Source organism: Pempheris klunzingeri, chromosome 10 (assembly GCF_042242105.1).
Source record: "Pempheris klunzingeri isolate RE-2024b chromosome 10, fPemKlu1.hap1, whole genome shotgun sequence".
NCBI lineage: Eukaryota > Metazoa > Chordata > Actinopteri > Acropomatiformes > Pempheridae > Pempheris > Pempheris klunzingeri.
This window is the reverse complement of record NC_092021.1, coordinates 6,329,856-6,353,083: the sequence shown is the minus strand read 5'-3', so window position 1 is coordinate 6,353,083 and position 23,228 is coordinate 6,329,856. Positions and strand designations below refer to the sequence as shown.

General features: G+C 41.8%; 1 protein-coding gene across 1 annotated transcript; it reads right to left on the bottom strand.

Moving 5' to 3' along the window:
* Window positions 1–4,000: 4,000 nt before the first annotated feature.
* On the bottom strand, window positions 4,001–22,653 carry LOC139208259 (actin-related protein 3-like). The gene is made up of 12 exons (XM_070837871.1): window positions 22,460–22,653; window positions 17,904–17,959; window positions 17,445–17,569; window positions 16,129–16,239; window positions 15,795–15,890; window positions 15,461–15,568; window positions 14,616–14,759; window positions 11,609–11,782; window positions 8,557–8,649; window positions 7,757–7,882; window positions 7,016–7,099; window positions 4,001–5,180 (listed from the first exon to the last, which is right to left on the bottom strand). The coding sequence occupies exons 1-12, from the start codon at window positions 22,501–22,503 to the stop codon at window positions 5,085–5,087; spliced, it is 1,257 nt and encodes a 418-aa protein (XP_070693972.1). The 5' UTR covers window positions 22,504–22,653; the 3' UTR covers window positions 4,001–5,084.
* Window positions 22,654–23,228: the final 575 nt, after the last annotated feature.

Here is a 23,228-nt window from a genome sequence, read left to right as displayed (position 1 = left end):
GATTCGCCTTTGGCTGCTGAAAACAAAATCGCCCAAAAACACCTGCCCGTGTGCCGGCTCTATTCCAAATTGACTTCCTGTCAGCGGGATAACAATATTTAAATGCAGATTTCCACCTGGTGTTGTGCCGTATTGTTTGACTTTCAGTAAGATGTGATTATCTGCATGGGGGGGCTGCACACCCACTCCATTTAGACGAGGCTAGTGCCTGCAAGTTCATTTGTCATTCATAGCGAGCAGACCGAGATGTTGAGGCCATGACTTTAATAACAGGCCCTTTGGCTCTGTGATGGGGATAATTGTGGTATAGATCTCCCACATTTTCTCGTCATCTGAAGAGGACAAATTTACAGCTGCACTACGTCAAAAAAAAAGAAAGAAAACTCTTTGACACCGTTACACCCATATGTGATTATTTCATTCTAAATCCTTGGGGCATTAATCTGCTCTTCTAACAGCCTCCATTCTTCTGAAGATTTTTGGGCTGTTTTAAACCACACGGTAGTTTTACGGTGTGTCAATCTGACAGCTGTTGTTCTTGAATATTGCAACACAGCATTGAGTTTTTGTTGGGTGTCTGCCACCCACTGTCTCTGAGGGACACCTACACATTTTACAGTCTGCATGCACTGCAAGGACATGCAGTCTTATAAACAACAAGTTTGCAGTGTGAAGGATTTTCTCAATGCAGCACTGAACTGGCAAGAGTTCACCATATATCCATAAAGCTATTTTAGAGGGTTTTTTTTTCCTCCTCTTCATGTTTTCTCTTCTATTCTATAAAACCAAAACATTAACCCTCTCATGCATAGAGGTCACTACAGTGTACAGCTATTCAAAAGCTTGTATATTCATGAGTTTTGATGACATAGTTGCACATCAGCCACTACAACGGATTGCTATTGCATCATCTCATACACTGTGTGTAAGCAAGATGGTCGACAGACAGCCAGACACACCAATTTGTCCTTTTTTTCAGTTCAAACCTTCTACAAAAAGAAACCCTTGCAGGTAAGAAAAATATGGGGACATCAAGTAACATCTAAGGAGTTGTGCATTTGCAAAATTTTTTCAAGTATTGATTTTATATTGGGAGGAAATTATGATTAATCACATGTCCACTGAATTGTACATCATGCATCACTGGCTATATTTCAACTACTGGATGTGGAAATTTATCTTCATAAAATATGGGTTGAAAAAAATAAAGTTCAAATCTTGTTTTTCATGCCTAAAGATGAATAAAAACACTTAAAAAAATAGTAATAATAATAATTCATGCATGAAAGGGTTAACTAAAATGAGTGTGATGAGATTCTGGCATCCCGATATTTCTCTTGCTATATTAAAGTCATATGGCAGTCATTCTTCTATACACATGACAATCGCACACACTTGCCATACTGCACACGCAGAAACAGTTACTAATGTCAAGCACGAGAGTCAAGTTGAAGCTAGTATGACTGGTCTAAGCCACGGTTAGATTCACCGTTTTTGTCTTGAAACTGGTCCTGCTAAAGGGAACTAGCCTGCACAGCTCAGCAGAGTAGCAGCCAGTGGTAAGGGCACATTATACTGTACACTCTTCACAGTTGCTGTGAAGCTCTACAAACACTCGCATAACTCCCCTCTCTTTAGGAGACATTTACAGTGATCACATTTACACACAAAGTCTTCTGGAAAACATCATTTCTGATTATTTGCAAATACACTGCGAGGTTTCCTCTGAGGTGTTGTGTAATCCATCCACAATCGATCCATCCCAGCCACAGGAGGCTGGAGGCTGGAGGCTGTCCCGGCAGGCAGGTAGGCAGGCAGGCCACACACACACACACATCGACAGGCAAGATAACCCAAGTCGCTGAAAGTATGTGTCTGAACTGTGGGAGGAAACTAGAGCACCTGGAGAAAACATGGCAACTCCACACAGAAAGGCCCCGGCAGGTTGCAGACCTTCCTACTGTGAGGGACTGCGCTGCTCCCTGCAACGATTACCACAATGGCACATTTCATCAAGTGGAATATTTGTGCTTGTGTCTTCTTTTGTTTTTTGTTTTTTTTTGGTTTTTATTCCTTCTTCACTCTCTGTTCTGTTGGTGCCGTCACCTCTAACCACTCCAGACTGAACTCAGCTTTTCATGCCAAAGTGATTTTAAAGGCCAATAGTTCAGAGAGAATTTTGATGTGATATTTTCCACCAGTGTGATTTTTTTTTGCTCTGTGTTACAGCTCTTTATTCTACTGTGCACTGATATTTGATGGTAATAAAGCCCCTCAGCTGCAGAGGTGGTTTTGTTTCTACCCAGACAGTCTCTTTCTCGCTCTGGGTATTTTGACCGACTGTGCTTGGCTGTGAGTGTGGCAACCTAGGGTGCGCTATGCTTGTAGCTTATGAAGGAGTGCTTATCAATTTGTTGTCCTCCTTTGTGATGCATGTTTTAAAAGTTTACTATGATTATTTTGTGATTGTGATTATTTCAGTTATGTTTATGTAAATTCATTTAATACCAGACAATTTTCTCTAAGGTGAAAAAATAAGCCTTTTAAGCATTTTTGGTATTCAAATGCATTTTAAGAGAAACACTTTTAATGAAAACAAAGAAAAACCTTTTATCTGGTGTCATATTTCTAGTTTCAGTCAGTAAGAGTGGATAAACCGAACCAAAACAGTTAAGATGTGGGCTGTAAAACCAAAACAGTGGGCTAGAAGACGCTAAAATGCTCCGTAGAGCTGCAGAGTCAGGTGATAATTCTCTGAGTTTGTCACTACAACTGACAACTTTGTCATAATAGATAGTAATTTGGCCCATTGTTGCTGAATATGCATTAATAGTTGACTAGAAATGAAAGGTAGTGATGTTTCCATATCATTCATGTCACCAACTCATGCACTGAGATGCTGCGGTGCCACACATGATAAGATGGCTGCTCTTGAAGACAGACTCCTTCCATCAGTCTCACCTCTCTGAGCTCCATCTCCGGCAGAAAGGAGGCGGCTGAGGTCAAAATCCCCCAGAGGACTCCAGCCGTAAGAGCTCTCCAACAGGTCTTTTCATCAGCCACTTTGCCATCTCATGTGCAGACAGCTGTGGTGGTGGCGTCAGCTCATTCTCGTGAAACACTCAGCCTACTTCCACTTGTGCGCAACGCAAGAGGGCCCTCCTGTCCATCGGACAGAAGTTCGGGGACACAAAGGGAATCTGAGGGAGTTTAAGAAGTTAATGTCCAGACCACCCAGAGGGAAGACTCTCAGTCTGGCTGCTAAAGTTATTTCTTTCTCACTTGTCCTTGCCTAGGGGTATGTTTTCAGTCAGAAACATGGATTCATGTTTTTCAGTGCTGCAAAACATAAAAATATGGTCATGACTCTCGCAGACACAAACACACGTTGGCCTAAAAATCAAGAGGGAAGTAACAGTGTAGTTGTGAGTTGTAAAAATGAGGCTTCACACATGATTGAGGCCTTTAAGCAAATCTTATTTGACCTCATGTTGCACCATGCAGTTTCATCACTGACAGTTTCAGCTCAGCCTAGAAGCTGTGTACAATTGGTTCACTCACCCTGTCAAGGCACAACATTGACCTCTACAGGGCAACTGTGAACCATCAACCACTTAAGAAGGCCACAACATAAAAAGTTGTCCATTAACAGTTGACAAAACCTGGCTTTGAGGGTGGCTGGGGGCTCAGCTTTCTCCTCTGGGCTGATTCTGAGCATTAAAAGCAAGAATTTCTTTACTTCTGTAATCACATATAATAGATCTGGGGGATTGATTCTAATTTTTTGAGGCTACATTTCTTAAAAATGTCATTTCTGTCTAGTCTTGGGGTTGCATCTGGATCCATTACCTCCATATTTCTAATATCCAGATAGCAGGGTAACCTTTGAAGAATTCATCAAGAATAACATTTTCTGGTTGCAACGTCACAAATCTGAGGATTACCTTTCAAATCAACTGAGCAGAAATGAAGTGAGAAGTAAGGACCAAGACTCCAGCACTTAGAAACAAATTTGAGCCTTTATTGGAATGTTGCAAGGCATTAAATACACAAATCCCATTCTCTTAATAATTTGGTATTTAATAATAAAAAAACGTCTAGTCTAACAATACTGGTCTGACAGTCGGTCTTATTCAGTTTCATCTTTATAACCTCAGTAAGTCCTCTCTCTTTCCTTTCACTGCATCACAGAGGTGGAATCCTGACACTGAAGTGAAAGCAGATGTGAAATAAAATGTGTTGCATGGAGAATTAAAGGGCAGACAGCTATGACACGTGGGGAATAATACGGGAACACAAACTCAAGAAAATACTGCGTATCAAAGCTGCATTGTGGGTTAAAACAGTCTCTTGCTCATATTGGTATCCATGGATTTTTTTTTTTTTGTACCCCTGATTTCCCAAGTTTTTACATATAAAAAACTTTTGTATGAAATATAAACAAGCTCTCACCGTGATACACAGACACGTGCGTTTGAAGCTGGAAAAAAAAACATAAATGTAGAAAATAAAAGGAGACAATAATATGTTCTAAACTTGTCAATGATCTCAAGGGTCATGGATCTTGTCTGGAGTCGTGTTTTATAGACATAAATAATATGTTCTGGTGTCAGGAACTATCACTGCTTTTGGCATCATCCTCGGCCTCCACTAACACCATCTTTGTAACCATCATCATCATCATCATCATCATCATCATCATCATCATCACTCACTCATGTATGTTACTCAACAGATCCAGAAATGTTGTTATAATTGTTTTGGCTTACAAACCATTTTCCCTCATTTTGAAAGAACGAAAAAGGAAAAAAAAAAACACAGAAAGAAAGAAAAAGAGAAAAAAAAGGAACATTCACAATAACTTTTCCAGCCTTTTTCTGTTTGGTCTGGTCTCTTTTCTTTTTTTTTCTTTTTATATTCTGGATCGCCTTCTTGTCCCACACATCCATAGCTGAACAAGTAATCAAAAAGCACAGAAGCGCCACCGTCCTCCACCTCCTGAGCCGGTTCCTTTACACAGCCTAACATCACTGGCCCTCAACCGCAGCCCCCACCCGCCACTGTTAGACTCTGGAGGTCCCAAGTTAGGACATGACTCCAAACACTGGGTTGTGGCGACAGATGCTCGGCCCGATCTCTTCGTAGTCCTTTTTGGTGTGGCAAACCTGGTAGAACTCCGGCTGTGGAAGCATGAATGAAGAGAATTATTTTAAAATTCTTATTTCTTGATTTAAACCTTTTGTTTTTTTAGCCAGGTAGGGCCCATTGGGTTAAAAAAAATAAAAAATAAAACCTAGTTGTTGAAAACAGAAACAAAACATGAAACAGACAATATTACCACATATAACATAGTAGATGGGACTTTACATTAGTGATCAGGACAAGACAAGACGGCAAATACTGACAGAGGTGAAGACCAGTGTGCATCCGCCCACCACGTAGGCTTGTACCTTCAACTTTTATCAAAGAACTAGTTCTTTGCTGCTGATGATTTAATCAGGAGAGTTTCTTGCCCATCAAAGACTGGACGAGCTCCAAATGTGAGTCACAAAAGATTAATAGGACGTCACTACCAGAACGAGGAGCTCCCCAATAGCTCCTCCCACTTTACAACTCTATTTTCTACCATTTTGTTTTATGATGTCCTCCAAAAGCACGTTAGCCAGTAAGAACGATGTCTGTCTACATAGAGGGAGGATATCTTTACATATGAGGGCAAGTATAAACCTATTCATTTCAATGAGACCACCACCACATTGGCACAGCAGGTTGAGCCTGACTCAGTTTTTGTGACGACACGTACAGTAATATAACTGGTAGCAGAAGCAACACGCCCCACCAACCGCGCTGCTTTTTAGTTTTTGTTTGTTGTTCCTCTGATGGCCTGCTCTTTTACTGCTTAGATAAAATAGCTCATTAGCTGAAGCACTTTGAACACTTTTGAAAATTACCTGTCAACTTTGGTCAATTAAATGCTAAATTAATGTTCAATGGTGCAGTCTTTACTCTTAAGTAATGCTGCTAACAATCTGCCCGTCCTTGTAATGAAAGCTACTGGCATAAGTCTGCTTATGCTGTTTGCTCAGCTGTCAGCCAAGCATGTACACAGGTACTCAGAGGCTAAAGGAGCATTTCACACGTCTTTTACTTCCTTTCAAAATAGTAAAAAAAAAAGAAAAATCACTTTAATGATGATTGTGGGTTTTTAAAATCAATACATGTGATTTAAAGGGTAACTTTGGTGTCTTTGTACATATTTTTGGTTGAAAATGAAAGTGGAAAACATTTGGAATTGATCCGGTAGATGGCCTTCGCTGTCAGCCATAAAACAAGCTGTAATGGTTGTAATGTGATCCTTCAGGGCAACGTGCCCAGTCAAAGCACACCCACTAAAAGTCCTTGTTTTTGCCACTGACAGGCTCAAATTATTATTCACAGCGTCTGACAACATTAAAGAAAGGATCCCTACAGAGATAGATTGGTAAGATGTAAAACTACCAAAGTCATCTTTAGCTCAGACTTTAAATACTGAAACAGTGAGATGATGACGATGACATGGATTTCTATAATGAATACAATTTTGGAAGCTATTAATATAAGAGCATGAAGTCGTCTTTAACTGAGAAATACATAAAAAGAGCAATTATTCTTATCAGGGAACAACTCTGTTACATTTTAACATCAGTTAGCCTTTTGTGAATCAACTGTCAGGGACCTTTGCTCACAGTTCTATTTCCTGCTAAGTAAAATGATTAGCTTTGCTCACACAAATAACTCATCAAGGGGGGGCAAAAAAAAAGAATAATGATATGCCACGACCACCCACAGCATTCACTTCCACTCAGGGGGACTAAAATAAATTACACACCAAAGAACAAAAGTACTGCATGCCCTTCAGTGTCACACAAGATGAAATAATGTTGATGAATGTAGCAGGAAATATTCTCCTCCTGTCATATTGTAAAACGAGTGCGTGTTGATAAAGAGGTGTGGTGATGCTGAGTGAGATACTTACAGTTGACGCTAACATTGATCCACCAAACCACACCGCGTATCTCTGCATATGATGAGTGATAACTTGGACATCGATTGGTTTGGGCTGAGGAGGGACGACGGAGAGAAACATTGGGGATCAGTTACCACCCTAAACCACCCTGGGAGCTCAGGAATGGGATGCAATAGTAACAGGATAACATGACGCAGAATGTCAAGATATGCTCTTACATACGTTACATTATTCGCTATTACGGTCTTTCAGTTTGAAGATGCAATGCAGGTACATATGCAAACTATGTCCAGAATATTCTGGGTCAGATTTCACTTGTTGCTGATAAAACCTGCTCAAATGACATTACATTTCTGCACTTGGATAAGCCTCATCCACCATCTGCTCCTTCCATGCCTGAGGTGGATTTTCTGATGCCAGTCAGCTCAGCCTCAGGCTGGGTGACACCTAATACCTCAGCACAGGTTTTACCTGCACAGCTTGGAGGCACAAGAGTCTATACGCTTCTTCCCTGAAGGTGAAGCATTCAACTGTAGATTTTAAAACCCAATCAGGTTTATGCTTAATACACTTGCTATTGAAATAAACTAATCTACATTCAATGCACATCTGCACCAACAACAAATGCAGTGGAAGAGGGCATAAACTTTAAAGATGTTTTTTCCCACATTTTTTCACTCCTCACGTAGTAATTGTGTTTTGTCAAGCAGTATTGATCTTTGCTGCGTATAAATCGATGTATACTCTCACCTTGAGCTTGCCTCCACTCAGCTCCTCACTCATCTTCAGTCGGGCATCAACCGTCCTCTTTAAGTCTCTCTGCAGACGACGCCCAAAGTCCCTGAACATGGTGGAGCCTCCTGACAGAACAATGTTCTGTGGAAGAAAGGGTGATGGGGATTACAAAGCTGGAGAATAAGAGGCACTTAACGCCTGTGACCTGCAACTGGCCACTGGCCAGCCAGTCTGGGAAAACAGTCCACTGCAGTGTATTAGAAGTGTGATGGGCACAACTCGTGATGGCAAATACCACCTGATAAACTGAGTGATGTATCAATTTCACTCAATCCTTTTCATCACTTCAGTGTTCACTCAATCGAGGAAAAAGTATAGCAGGCTGGGCATCGTCTCAAAATGAGTTTCATCAGAATGAGGCAGGACTCCGACACAAAGCCCTGACTCTACTGATTCCCAAAGACAGCCCAACTCACTGCTTGTAGGAGAAATTTCAATCACTTCACAATAAAATACAGGATTTTCCAGGGAAATGAATGCAGTAAGGCTGTTGGTTGTTAACATGCTAAAGTGCTTAGAAACTGACAACAGAACACTGCAGTTCTCCACTGTTCGTCAAAAACAGTAGAATACAGACCAGAATGGATTCACTGACCGGTCTGAAGTCTTATAATAACTTCACGTATAGTCAGAGCAGGTCTTGTTGAATGGAGCAAAGTATTTCAGAAAAAAAAGAGCTTCTGAATCCTTCAAGGATTGTTCACACTGGTTCATCACAAACAAGCATCCTGTCGACACGGTGAAGGTGAGCTTACCTTATAGAGAGGACGCCTGACATCAATTGGGCAGTTCTGAATGACCTCGTCCACAACTTCAGATATAGGCTGGGTGAAGTCGGGGTTGGCAAACTGAGGTTGTAAAAAAAAAAAACCAATGTGTTATGCTGTGCTGTGTATGTACCAAAGCTACAGCTGTAGTTATCACACACCAAAACATGCCAGCGTCAAGTGCAATTAAATATCCAGGAGGTCAGAAACTGTGTGTGTAGAAACAGCTGTCAGAAAAGGCACACGGCAGTGAGGCTAGCCAACTGAAGGTAGGATCACATATAATGACTGCTCAACTCAAAAACTATATATTCAGATGTCACGCCTGATCGGACCGTTGGACTGGAGTCCGTTTCAGGTCTGGGCCAGTTGGTGCTGATAGTCAGGATGCGTTTGAGGATTCTAATGGGAGGTGTTCTGATCTAGTCACCTCCTTTCTTTCTCATTAAGGTGGTTTTATACATGACGATAATGGAGTGAAAGCGGTGCTGGGTTGCTGTGGTGGTTATATACAGGTGCTGTTGCTGTGCTTATTCCACCTTCTGAGGGGCTCATGGGTCGAATGTGGTCTGAATCCAAAATCTAAAACTGCAAGTCTCCTTCGAGAACAAAATAAGGCGCATTGTGAGGTGCAACATTAAAATGCCTTCATTTTGTGTGTGTCTGTCTGTCTGTCTGACTGTCTGACTGTCTGTCTGTCTGACTGTCTGTCTCTCTCTCTAAGGTGGGAGAGAGAGGAGGTAAATTTGAATGTTAAAAAAACTAAGTCAAGATGGACATAATCCTTTAGTACACATGATAAAAACCCTTGATCTACAAATTGGTCGACAAATTTCTGTTCACGACTACAAACACATATTCATAGGATAATCACAACAAGCACACCTGATTTAAAACACAATCCTTTCATAATTTAAAAAATAGGGAGAAAAATCGATCTCATCACTGATCTGATCTCATCACAAGAATATTTTGTTGCTTTCAGGTGTACAACCCAAAAGGTCTTGTGATGGAGTCTTATGTGGTTGCCTCCTCTGAAGTCCTCCAACAACTTCAGCTCCATGAGTTTAAGTGCACTAGGGTGGCCATGTCCTGCTTGCACATAATGTTATCAAAACTTCTTTGTGCAGATGGCATCTTTGTGTTCTGCAACTCTGCCTTTTAGCCTTCTTTTTATTCAGCTCACATTTTTTCTCACACTTACAGGTTCAAGGGGGCTTGTGTAGCCATTCCCAGTCTCTGAAGGGAAACAGCCTTTAAACAATTAGAAATCAGCATTGAATCAGCATGAAGAGCATTTAAAACAACTGTCAACATGGTGAGGTCAGGCCACCCCAGAAAGCCTTAGATGCTTTAAGAAGTCTACAGCAATCCTAAAATGTCATCATGGGAAAAAAGATTTTCATGGGAGGTATGCCAGGAGAAAGCCTTTGCTTTAAAAAAAGAAAAACATCATCACAGAAAGGCTTAAGTTTGCTAGAAAGCACCTGGAAAAGACCAGGACTTCAAGAACAAAGTGCTACAGATGAATCCAAAGTTGAATTATTTAGGCACAGTAACAGAATTCATGTTTGACACAAACCAAAGACAGAACCTCCTACCCACTGTGAGGTATGGGGGTGGAAATGTCATGGTTGGAGCTGCTCTGCTGCAGCAGGGCCTGGCCAGCTCACCGTGATAAAATCCACCATGAATTCTTTATTGTATCAGAGGGTGCTTGAGGAAATGTGAGACCATCTGTCCAAAAACTGGAGCTGAAGCGGATGTGGACCATGCAACATGACAACGACCCAAAACATTCCAGTAAATACACCAAGGAATGGCTCAAAAGAAAGAGAGCTCTGAAATGGCAAAGTCAAGGCCCAGATCGTAATCCTGTTGAGATGCTGTGGGGTGATTTGAAACGGGCTGTGCATGCAAGAAACCCTCAAACATCACACGGCTGAAACAATTCTGCACGGAGGAGAGGGAAAACTCTCTCCCAGTCCATGTCAGAGAATGGTAATCACAAACATCTAACTGAGGTTATTTCAGCCAATGGGGGCAATGCCAATCATTGGGGCATATGGTGTCCTAACTTTTTCCTTAACCCTTTATGACCTACCATCAGTCCGCCAGAGCATTTTTTATTTTACATTTACTGTACTGTACTACAGTCCCATTTTTTGGAGTATTTTAACTTACTATAATACAATCAATATATATCAATACAACCCTTACATCCTAAATTTTAATAATATGTATAGATTCATGCCTATACTAATTAAATAAATCGCCAAAAAGGGCAGTAAACCACAAAAAAAAAGAAAATCGTTTTGGTCTTTTTGGTTTTTTTACACATATTTTCCTAAATAGAGAAATTCAGTGCAATAAACAACAACAACAAAAAAAATCGTTTTTACGGTCTTGAAAAGAAATGAAATGTTTGGGAAAGAAATGTTTGTTTCGCGGGTTTCCAAGAGAGGCGGGAGTGGAATTACCGTAATGACACCATATTGGCTGTAAAGCCCAATGTCTCATCTTTCAGAAACTGTTGTTATTTTTCCGATGGCACAAATTGTGAGCGAATTACGGTAATCCAAAGAGCGCTTGCACACTCGGCCCACCGGCGGGCCCATAGGTCTTAAAGAGTTAATAGAAATGGGCACCTTTGTTTTTGTTAAATAAATGAAAACAAGTTAATTTTTCATTGTTTTTGGTTCACTTACATCACATTTATCCAAAAATATTGTTTGAAAGAGGATCAAATATTGATATGCAACTCTAGAAGTATTTAATGGAACTGTAAGTGCCCTTGTTGCCATTATCCAAGTTTAGCATTTTTTTCCCTTTTCCACACAAATTGTTGCATAACTTAGCAAGACAACCTCTTTAATAGAAATCACTTTCTGTTTTCATACACTTTGATACACTGTTTTTAACACAAAATTGTGTGTTTTCCTGCCTCGTCTATCGAGCTGTCGTCCTCGTGTGTGGGCTATCTAGGCTTCTGTAAACTTAAATTGAGTTCCCTGCTTTGATTCACACAGTAGTGACCAACCTCTGGGTGGAAGAAGATCTCGGGCCCCAGGAAGCGCTCGTAGCCCACATCGATGGTGAACTCCTTCTTGCTGATGGAATTGATGCCAGTGTACTGCTTGATCCACTTGGAGCCGTCCGTGTCGTACTTGTTGAACTCTTTGACTAGATCTGGGCACACGTAGCTGAACCGCTCCTGATGGGCAGAGCACGAGGAAGGTTACAGCATTGCACAAAAAATCCCTTCGAGTGTAGCTGATTGTGTGTTAGTAATGCTTATAAAAGGGTAACAAGGTTGCAGTGTCCTTGCGTATATACAGGATCTACGTTAGTATTATCACTGGTGCTAGCTGCTGTATATGTGTCATGTTCGCTAGCCACAGCCGTCAGATGTCGATTAAAGGAAATAAACGAAACACACGGATGAGTGTCACATAAAAATTCACCTCTAAACAGTAATTTTTGTGGTTTCCAGCAAGTTGTTTACTTCTAAATAGTGAAAATGTCCATTAATAAGCCATTGTGGCATTGTGTTTTCTACCCCCTGCTGCACACACAGCGTTGATAGTTTGTTCACAGTAAATATGTAAATATGATTTGAATCAACCAGCAAAATCAACCTACAAAAGCCCCCTGCCTTTTGTGTCATGCTTTCTCATCATTGTGTTGCAATGGAAAAGTGATCAGGACTGTTTTTGTTCGCTTTGCTTTTGTGAATTCTCCTGCTATTTGAGGAGTTATAAAAACAGATTCAATTTGAAAAAGCTACCTGAGTTTGGAGTGTGATTGATTTTGCTTCTGTAGCAGCAAATACGAATAGAACAGTGTATTATATGCAGAGGAGATGTTGTTAGTTTGACTTGCTGGGAAATGCGGTCTGTACCGCAAGCCAGACAGCAGTGGACTTAACACTTTCAGACATGTTTGGCAATATGCACACCGCACATTCCCTAAATGCTAAAGGTAATCATTTGAACTCACATTATTTCTTGTTTGTCTCAGGGCAATGAGGAATGGTCCTTGACATAAAGAACAAAGTCTTTGGTAACAAGCTATTTAATAAACATGGGGTAGTTGTGGAGAATTGAGGTGAATCAATAAAATGTGGTGACAGACAGAATGAGCAACAATGAGGGAAGGCAAATGAAATGAACATGTATTTGTGACCTGGAAAAGTGGAATCTAAGAAATGGCGATGCAGGTTTGGTTTGGTTTTTTTGGGGATTAGTGTTGATTATCAAAAACGAAACAAAGCAAAACAAAGCAGTGGGGTTTTGAAGGATGCCAGCTCCATGTAACAAGTAGACCAATAGTGCCACCTGCTGTCCTCATGAAGGAAAACACTGAGGTTCCAATTTGGCATATGTTTTTTTCAAACCGAAGAAAAGAGTCCATCACTGTCACTGCGGTAAATGGAGCTGGAGACAAAGTAGCCCTACGTATATCTGATTTTCCTATTTGTCAGAAGTGTTCTTATCCCAGTGACAGACCTCAATATTCACGTCACTTCATTGCCTTTAGTTTCACACAGTATTTAGCGGCCACATATGCTCAAGGAGGGGCAGCATGGTGGTGCAGTGGTTAGCACTGTTGCCTCACAGCTCGAATCCAGGTTTAAACCTGAGGTCCCTCTGTATGGAGTTTGCATGTTCTTACTTGCGTGGGTTTTGTCCGGGTACTCTGGCCTCCTCCCCCAGTCCAAAGACATAATTGGTGACTCTAAATTGCCCGTAGGTGTGAGTGTGAGTGTGGATGGTTGTCTGTCTCTATGTGTCAGCTGTGTGATTGGCTGGTGACCAGTCCGGGGCGTACCCCGCCTCTCGCTGGGATTGGCTCCAGCCCCCCTGCAACCCTTAAGGATAAGCGATATAGATAATGGATGGGTGGGTGGATGGATGGATGTGCTCAAGGAAAGACCAGCAGCTGGATGTGCAAAGCTGGTGGTTATAAGACTGAAAGGCTAAAAGCTAAAAATAGGTAGGTAAAGCTAAGAATAATGAGCTATGTTGGTTGTCTCTCTACCTGCATGTCATGAACCTCATTACAGTTTAATGGAACTTTATCTGCAAGCTTTCAGCTCCCCGCTGCAGTCCTGTTATGTTCAGGTACCTGCCGTCAGTTATAGAAAAGACTTTGTTATGTTATGTTAAAGAGTTTGGTCTAGACCTGCTCTTTATGTAAAGCGTCTTGAAATAACGTTGTTGTGAATTGGCGCTATATAAATAAAGATTGATTGATGGATGTTATTTAGGTGAGACTGGACATGAAGTCTTATTTTTCATCATATGATGATTGAAGAAAAAAAAATGTTTTCATTTCTCATGAGTTCTTCTTGATGGATCTGCCTTCTCGTGGCAGATATCATTTGTAGAGCCTGGGGCAGAACATAAATGTTCTTTGTTTGCATTGTAATTTAACATTATGTTCACGTTTGATTCACAGCACCTATATTTTTTGGTGTCCTGTGGGACTGGGACTACATGACACAATAAATAACATGACTAACTAGCAATTTTGTTCCTGCAGTACCTACTTCAAACATATCTGGTAGGGTTTAATAACTTGAGCTAAGCATAATATTCTTAAAATATTCCTACATTAACTGATACTGATAGTATGTCTCCAATTTATCATACCATTCATACTAATCTATGTTCTGCTGTAGCTACTCAACAATTTATGAGATTCCTCTCATATCATATCAGTATAATATTATAGGAACTGTCAGTGTGTGCATTCTGTCTAGAGACTCTCCACTTAACTGGGAGGAGATTCATTTGCTGGTTGTGTGTCAAGCAGTAGTTTAAGCAAATTATTCAAAACATACCCACATCAGAATAGCCACAGCCTGGAGTCATATTCCAGAGGGAAAACACAATGCCGCTGCTGTTACCACCAGTTTAACTGCTGTGAACCTAGAGGCCTCTGTGTTGTATCCCATTGATGCTGAATGGAAGAACTTCTGTGACTCCAGTCAGTGGGGGTGTGCATGAGGGAGTGGCTGACGGGCACTGTAGCCGAGGACCTACCTTTACGGCCTTGGCCGTCTCCAGCGACTGCTCCGGTGGGATGCCCACCTCCCTCTCCCTCAGGAGCTGCTGGGTGAAGTAGGTGATGTCTCGTCCTGCGATGGGAATGTGCTTTATACAGCTGCCAATTACATAACCTTCGGCCTGGGAGTAGAAGAAAGAAACAAAGCTTACGTCATAAAATGTGCAACATGATAGACAAGTACAGGCATGTAGGAAGCACAAAGAGACTCTAAGCCTACAGCTGTTGTAACTGATGTTTTTCCATTAGATCTGTGTTCTGTGAGGCCTTCTCCATGTCGCCATGGTGTTGTGTTTGGCTCAGTTTTTGCTTACATTCAGCAGTGGCTACAGACGTGCTGATTCAGTCACCTAGTCTATATTCTGCAAGCACATTTCCTAAAACTGAGCGATTCTTTCCAGCCGCTGAAACGCTGCCGTCTACTTTTTATACCTCAACACTATCCTGTTACTGTGACAGCTGACAGGTGGAAACATATTTTTTTTAAAAGGAGAAATTGCTCATTCTTTTCAACATAGTGTATAAAACCTCTAATCTATCTAATACTATCTCATCTAAATCGCTAATGCTGCCCCTAATCGTGGTTAAATGTCAGTCAGCAATGTTAACAGTCAAAAATCAATGGAATGAACAGAGTTAAAAAGTCAAACGGAGGTCTGAATAGAGCAAAATAAATGGCCACAATACATTTCCTTTAAGTTAAACACCCTACTTCCTGAGTGGCCTGGAGAGCAGTCACAATGTTGACTCTTCAGCAACTACAAAGTGTGAGTATGTGTGCGTGTCTTTTGACAAGAGTGCGCTTGTCAATCTGGTAACTCACCACGGGGATGACATGGGTGACACCGTCTCCACTGTCGATGACTGTGCCTGTCAGCGTCCTCTCGCCCACCTGTCTGGACGTCCACGAGGCTGCTAGAGCAAGCACGGCCTGGTACACACACACACACACAAATCCTGATTTCATGTTCAACAGGCTCCAGCTATCCTGTAACACATTCCTGACATACAACTCCACTACACTGTCATGGCAGATTAGGGAGTAGTGCAGATGCCTAAAATGTGATCAAATGATGAGTTTAAGACATTTGACACATTTGACAGTAAGAAGAGTATTTGGTCATCATAAACAAAGTAGATGGCCCAGCATATCTCACCTGCACAGCAATGTAGAGCCCTGGGACATTGAAGGACTCAAACATGATCTCAGCTGTGTACTCTCGGTTTTCTGGTGTGTTCAGAGGAGGCTCTGTCTGCAAACGGAGAATAGCACACATGCACAAGCACACAGACACAGTACAGTTATTATGTAACAAATTCAGACTGAAAAGGAGTGTGGTTACAAATATGAAAAAGACAAATTTCAGCTGCCAAGATCCATTATTTGTGCCGCTATTTTGTAGTTTACTAGACCCTGGCCCACAGCTTGTCTGTTAATGTCCATCAGGAGCAGGAATCCATTCAGGACTGACCACATTTTAATCCCCTTACCAGGAGGAAGTAGTGGTCCTCGGGCTCTGCCCTCAGGTACTTGAAGATGATCTGCTCCATGAAGCGCTCCATTAGGTCCCAGTCCTCCACAATCCCATGACGGATTGGCCACTGTTGGTACAAGGGTACAACTAATGAGACAATGCATGTAACATGCAATGGATGGAGACAGGCATGAATATAAGATCAGCAGCACATATTGTAAAATGTGTATTTATAATGCAAGCTTCTTGCAACACTGCTTTAAAAACCAGTAAAACAATATTGTCCTCCACTATATTTTGTGGATTAAACTTCCCTACATGGTTTCCCCAGCCAGCTACGTGTCTGTGAGATCACCGCACAGTAGACCTCTAAACCACTGAGGCTGAGAGATACTGTATTCTCTATATGAGAAGCAGCCTTTGTTGGGAGTTACCAAGCAGACATTTAATCCCTCATTTTGTTAAATGTTTTTTCATCAGTTTCTCCTCTGTTTGCATATTAACACTTGAACAACAATGTATAAAATGCACAGCATGCAACTTGTTAAATGACATCATGAAGTTGCTGACAGCTATCATCCACATCACTCAGAGAAGGAGGCCATTCACTCTGAAATGTGTTGATATCTGCTTTTCGTTCTTTGTGTTGACTTTCCTTCTTATTCCATTTAGGTGTTCCAGGGCCCCCCACTGTTCCCCAGAGGCATACTGCCCTGGACTGTACAAAAGAAGTGGACAGAGCTTCTGGGTGTGAAGTGAAGCCAATACAAGGTGCCTTAAACCTGCATTCTGTCCAATGACCAGCAGGGGGAGACTCCTCAGGCAGCAAAAAGAAGTCCAAATGTATGGAAGTCTATGAGAAAATAACCTTGCTTCTTATGACCTCAGTAAACATTTGTCAAATGAGTTAATGGTCTCAATTACTAGTTCCAAGTCCTCTTAGAAGCAGCTTGATGTTCATTTCATAAAAGATGGTCCCATTTAGAGTGAAGTATAAGTAGGTCAATGAGAAGCAGAGCTCTTTGCAGATTGAAGGTCATCTGCCTCCTGTTTTATACTAACAGGAGAAGATACTTAAGAAACTTAACCAAAGTTTTTCCACCATCTATAATTAGATTTACTTTTTTCCAGCTTCTTTTCCTTTTTGCGTTGGACTGTAGGAGAATTGTGTACATTTAAATACTTTATTTTGCAACTTTTCCAGTGTGAACACACTACAAACTCCAATCCACCTTAGAAGCAGTCGATCGGTTCTCTAAAGAAAGTGAAAACATATCAAACATGGTAATTGTTTTCCCATTCATTTCTGTGCGAAGCTTCAGGGTCGTGTACCTTGGTGGAATATGTGGGCTTGTCTACCGCTTCGTCTCCGATGTAAAAATCCAAGTCATCCACCCCCTTCATCATCCTCCGCTGGGCCTGGTCTCCGACCTTGGCCGACTCTTTGATGGCGATACCTGACGAGAAAACAGAGAATTCAATGGAGAGTCACAGAGAGGATAAACTCTCCCACAAAAATGTGCACGTTGTTAGTAAATAAGATCAGAAATCCACGTAATCAAGAATTATTAATCCTTTTAAATTGTTTTTAACTTCATATAAAAACGAAATCTTTGAAATTGAAAGGTTAGGGTTTTGAAGCAGGAGTTACAGGTGTTACAGAGACAATCTTATGTAGTGGGAAAATTATTATGACAAAGAAATAAAGGTGTCAAAGCAGGACATTGTTGCCACGGTCACCAGCCTGCTTGGCTACGGCGACAGGAATTCAATGCAAAATGGAATACTCACATGATGGAACGATGAACTGTGGCTCTGTGTTCCCTGCATACCCCAGTTTGGTGTAACTGTAAGAGAGAAGCATCCCATTTCAGGCTGTATGTACTACAGAAACAAGCACCTGCTGCACTGATGCCATTAGATTTGTAGGCGGGAAAGTTCACTTCAGAAAAGATTGTTTTTGGCTGCCATTTCCTACACTATCGCTTTGATCAATGCCGTCACTGTCCTTTGGCGGGTTGGTTGGGTGCCAAAAGCAGCAGCAGCTCTGGAGTTTGCTAATGGGAGGCCATTAAAAGAGCCATTCATGTCACACTGGGAGACTGAAGACTATTCATATTTGTCTGGGGAAAAAAGACTGACCATCCTTAATATAAACTAGATGTGACCTCAACACTGCCGCATTTTTATTGCCAACATCCCGATGCAAGTGAAACTTTAAACAGAGAGAGGAGTCATATGAATAAGAAAAGTGTGAGATGTTTCTAAAACTCATTATGACTGGGACAAATAAGCAACATTTCAACCTCCACGCTCATATAACATTCCTTAAACTCACTTTCCCTCATAGGATTAAAGGCTTCTGACTCTGACACTGTCTTCTCCATGTCTCTGCTCTGTACAAGTGGAGGTTTGTGGGGCACATGCTACCCAGATGTAGTCCCGCCTGGGGTAGGCCCAGACAGGACTCCCGTTCTTCCTGCACACAAGGCCCAAGGGACTGATAGAGGACACTGCTGACGACTGCCAAAGCACTGTGGGTATAATAGGCCACATCCTGGTCATAATAGTGGCTCCTTTGAATTCAACTTTACAAAAAAGAAAGCAGGAAGGGCTACATCAGCAGTAGTGACCTGGGAATGTTATGTGCAAACTTTGGTCTCAAATAGGCTGTAATGTGAGTTGTAACAATGAACGACTGTCCTTACTGTGTCTTACTTTGTTCACTACCTACATTTAAGTCCTGCCTCCTCAAGTCAAATAATGTCACCCTCCTCTGACATGAACTCACACTACCTGACAGGTAGGCGACCACCAGCACCCGTTTTTTCCGCTTCAGCACAGTGAACTTTGGTTGGCTGAAAACATAGTGTGGTGTGTGTATGTATGGAGTTGTACAATCTAATCTGGCATCTTCACCTATCTGCTAAGTAAACCAACAGAGCCAGGAGAGAGAGCACAATGAGAACATGCAGCAGATCATGTTCAAATACACTAGAGAACTAGTTGGCAGGACCACTATGTGCAGTAGTACTAAATATACTAGCACGATTTCAATTTGTCTATTTTTAAGGTTTAAGGTTATTCTGCATTGTAGCATAGAGAAATTCTCCCACTAGTGCTCACTGTATTGTCTTATATGTTATGTCTCTGGTCTTCATAGAGGCCTGTATGCAGGAGTTTAAGTCGCTACTAACTTCTTTACTACTTTACATTGGCATGCTGTTTGAACCGACCACTTGGTCATCATCACCACAGCAGAAATACAGCTTCCGGGAGCCTTTAAATACATAGCGCAGTCAGTTTTTAATTACTCTATTAATCCTTAGATCACTGTTTTGATTGGACTTTGCGCTTGTTTCACTGCTCCCAAATGGCCAATGTGCAAATAGGTTTTTGTACGATATCAGACTTAAAATGGGCAGGGCTCAGAGGTAGAGTCGGTCGTGCCTCAATCAGAAGGTCTGTGGTTCGATCCCCGGCTCCTATGGGTCAGCATGTTGAAGTGTCCTTGGGCAAGACACTGAACCCCAACCTGCTCCTGAAGCAGCTTCAGTGTGTGAATGTGTGTGAAAGAATAGTCTCCTCCAACTTAGCTTCCTCCTGAATGAATGATGTGTGAATGAGGATGTGATGTAAAAGCGCTTGGAGTAGTTGAAATGACTAGAAAGGTGCTATACAAATACAGACCATTTAAAATACAATAAAAACACAATAGTGATTAGTCAAATAATACATTTCCATATTAATGAGGGTGAATACCCCCCTTTAACTTAAAAAGCTGTCTACTTCCAGTGGCGCCTTTAAGACTTTTGCTGTTTGATTATATAACTGATGACTGAAAACAGTTGTCATGAAAACTAGTGAAAAACTGTGCAACTTATTGATTTCTTTCAACATAAAATGCATCAGTGTGCTTTTACTCTCATTATTGTTATTATAGTCGTTATAGTCGTGAATTTTTGGGCGACTTTTACAGAAGAGGCTTTCCACTTTAATAAGTTTCACACTCTGGACTTCAGCATAAAAAAGGCCATATTTTAAGACCCCTCTGTCACTCAAAACCAGGGCTTTTTTTTTTTTTTATTAAAGTGACAAAGGGGAGATTGGCATTCGGTGATAACAATAGCTGCCTCGTGACAGGAACAACAACGTGGGCTGACAGCAGCAAAATGTAGCAGCAGTACTCTGAACACCTTCATACCACAGAACAGTCCCAGCTTGTCTTCCTCAACCTGCCCCGACAAGCTTAAAATACATGTCTGACGGTGGACACCATCGCACAGGACAGCTGGAGTCCAACACAGCAACCAGCTGAACTACTACAGTAAACTAATCATTATGTGTTAGTATCTTTTTTTGGAAAGCTTACACCTTGTTACGTTCAGTTCGATGACACATCTGCTTTTTAAGCACATGATCACAGAAAGCCAGTCCATAATGTAGGTCCAGGGCCTTGTAAATGTAATCTATCCCCATGCTGACCGATGCTCATTGAGGATCGCCGTCTTATGTCATGAAATGTCAATTGTTTGCTTAAGACCGATGAAGAATGACTCCACCCAACCCTTCGGCTGCAAACACCCGACATCTTTTTATCTGCTCCAGAAACCTCGGTTTCACAGTGCAACGCTAATGTTGCACAAAAGACAAAGTTAACCGAAAACTACATTCCCAAGTCTGAATGTGACTGTGGTTCTTTCACTGCATGGTCAAGCAATCTATTCTAATAATAGCCGCCAGACTGCTTAGAAGGTTGGTGGGTAAGAGGAAGTGGAGTTGTCACTGTTTGGACTTCAGGAGCATGACTCAGAGACAGCTGTTGAACTCCCTCAGCTCTTTACAACATCTGCCAATAGCTGGTCATGTCTGGCTAAACTGCAAAGCCATAATATGTCAAAATTTCCACTTAGAGAAACTAATGACGAACCAAATCTCAACCTAAGCTGTGACTGTATGGCAAAGCCTTACTTGTGCATATAGAAAGTAGTCAGTAATATTGGAACATATCATGGCTGTAAGGCTTGGCCAGAAAGTAGAGGCCATCTGCTTGATGAGAACAATCTAGTGCAGGCTAACCTACTTCTCAGCTGCACTTTCTTCTGCTGTCCCAGAGCAGATCAGAAGCAGCAGACTGGTTAACAGCCCGAAGGGAGGAGGGGTGATGAGTGGGGAGGTATGTAATGTGAAGAGTGACGGGTTCAAGCCTCTGCATGCAAGCAATGCAAACCACTTTTTGCCCCCAAAAACTGAGCAAGCATAGCTATGGTGTCGAGTACAGCTGTTTGGGCCGATCTGCATGTCTGCATTGGTTAACAGACATTTCTTTAAGTGAGAATCGGTCATAGAAAAGGATACATGAAATGTATGTGGATGCACTTAAGAAAAAAAACAACAGAAAAGACTTATTCAAGAGTATCTCTCACATATCTTCCGTGGTTTAAACCTCCATCTAATAAAGAGGAAGATCTACCATATACTAAAAGCAGGAAAGGAGGTATGCACACTGATGAATACAAACACTGCTGCAGGAGGAGCTTACAGAGTATCTAAGCCCTGCGTTCATTCTTTTAAAAAGCATTTGCTGCTAATGCAGATTAGTATTAAATCGATACAGATGAATCAGTTAGGTTAGGAAAATTATCTGTAGCCCGGCGAAGAGGAGAAATTAGAGAAGTTAATCAGAAAAGCATGCTGGGATGCCGAGAAACGACCATATATGGACTAAAAAGCGTGAATGAGGAAGTGTAGGCTGTATAGGAAGTGGCACTGCGCTTGCTCACAGCCAAGACTAACGAGCAGAAAGGATTTATGAATTGCACTAACGTTGGCTAAAGCCTCTGTTGTGTCCACGGGACAACGCACCACTGTGGAAAATGAGCTAAATGAACGTAAGACGGTCGGTTGTTCTGGCAGCGACGGTCCGCCAGCTCCAAATGAATGAGAGCAGCCGTGAGGGAAGCCTTCCCCGGTCAGCTTTAGGTCCTGTAACAGCAAACACTAGCTCGGTTCTAGCTGGGAAATCCCTTCGAGGAGGAGAAAACGGCGTCCGGTGGTGAAACTAGCTAACATGCAGGAAAAGGGCCGTGAAAAATAACGGGTGACTGTGCACTTCAGAGCGGATGACCTGACCGGGTTTGTGTCTGAATGCAACCGGTAGAGAGGTGATATGCTGGCTGTTCGTTAGCACACTAGCTCGCTGGCTAGCTGTCTGTAAATACACACACACACACACCCAGTTTCTGCTGCTGCTGCTGCTGCTGACAGTGACAGTCCCTAACCGTGCCCAGCCTCTCGGTGACACCCCGGCCCCATGTCTGCGCGGCGGTCCGGTTTGAACAGCTTACCCTGTGCCGCAGTCGACAACGCACGCCGGCAACCGTCCAGCCATCTCTCCCCGAGTTTCTCTTTAGAGGCGGTTGGAATTGATGGATAGCAGGCTGTGTCGGCTGGAGGATCTGGCAAGCCGTCCACAGGCGGAACCCTGAGCCCGCACAGTGCCGCGTCCACTTCCGCACTCGGCTTCTGGCAGGCAGGGAGAGGCAAGATGGCGGAGGCCGGGTAGAGCGACGCAGGCAGGGCTGTGCAGCTGTCAATCAAGGGGGGAGGACGGCACCAATGGACTTGCACTATTAGAATAATAATCTAATAATAATAATAGTAATATATCGTAGACTATTTATTATTCATGTTTTGTCGTCCTTGTCAAACTAGGAATGACACCGTTTTGTAAATTAACCTTAAATAAATAGCTAAGACAATATAACATGAAAATAATTTCTATTTCATGGATGCCCATAACTCCATGAAACGTAATAACCCATAAACGTAATTCAAATGGGCACTAAAAACCTACTATTATGTAATAATAATAATAATAAGAAGAAGAAGGATCCACCATGTATTACTACATATTATTATTATGTAATCATAAAAAGTCAAATGCTTGGCTATACTGCCACCACATAACAAAGGCAGTATAATAATACATAATAAAATAAACTTAATATTCATTATAGTCATATTGATACTAAATAAAAACACACTTCGGATAGAATTGATATTTATTGCTATGCACACAACAAATACATGAACTCACTGATTAAATGTAGAAAT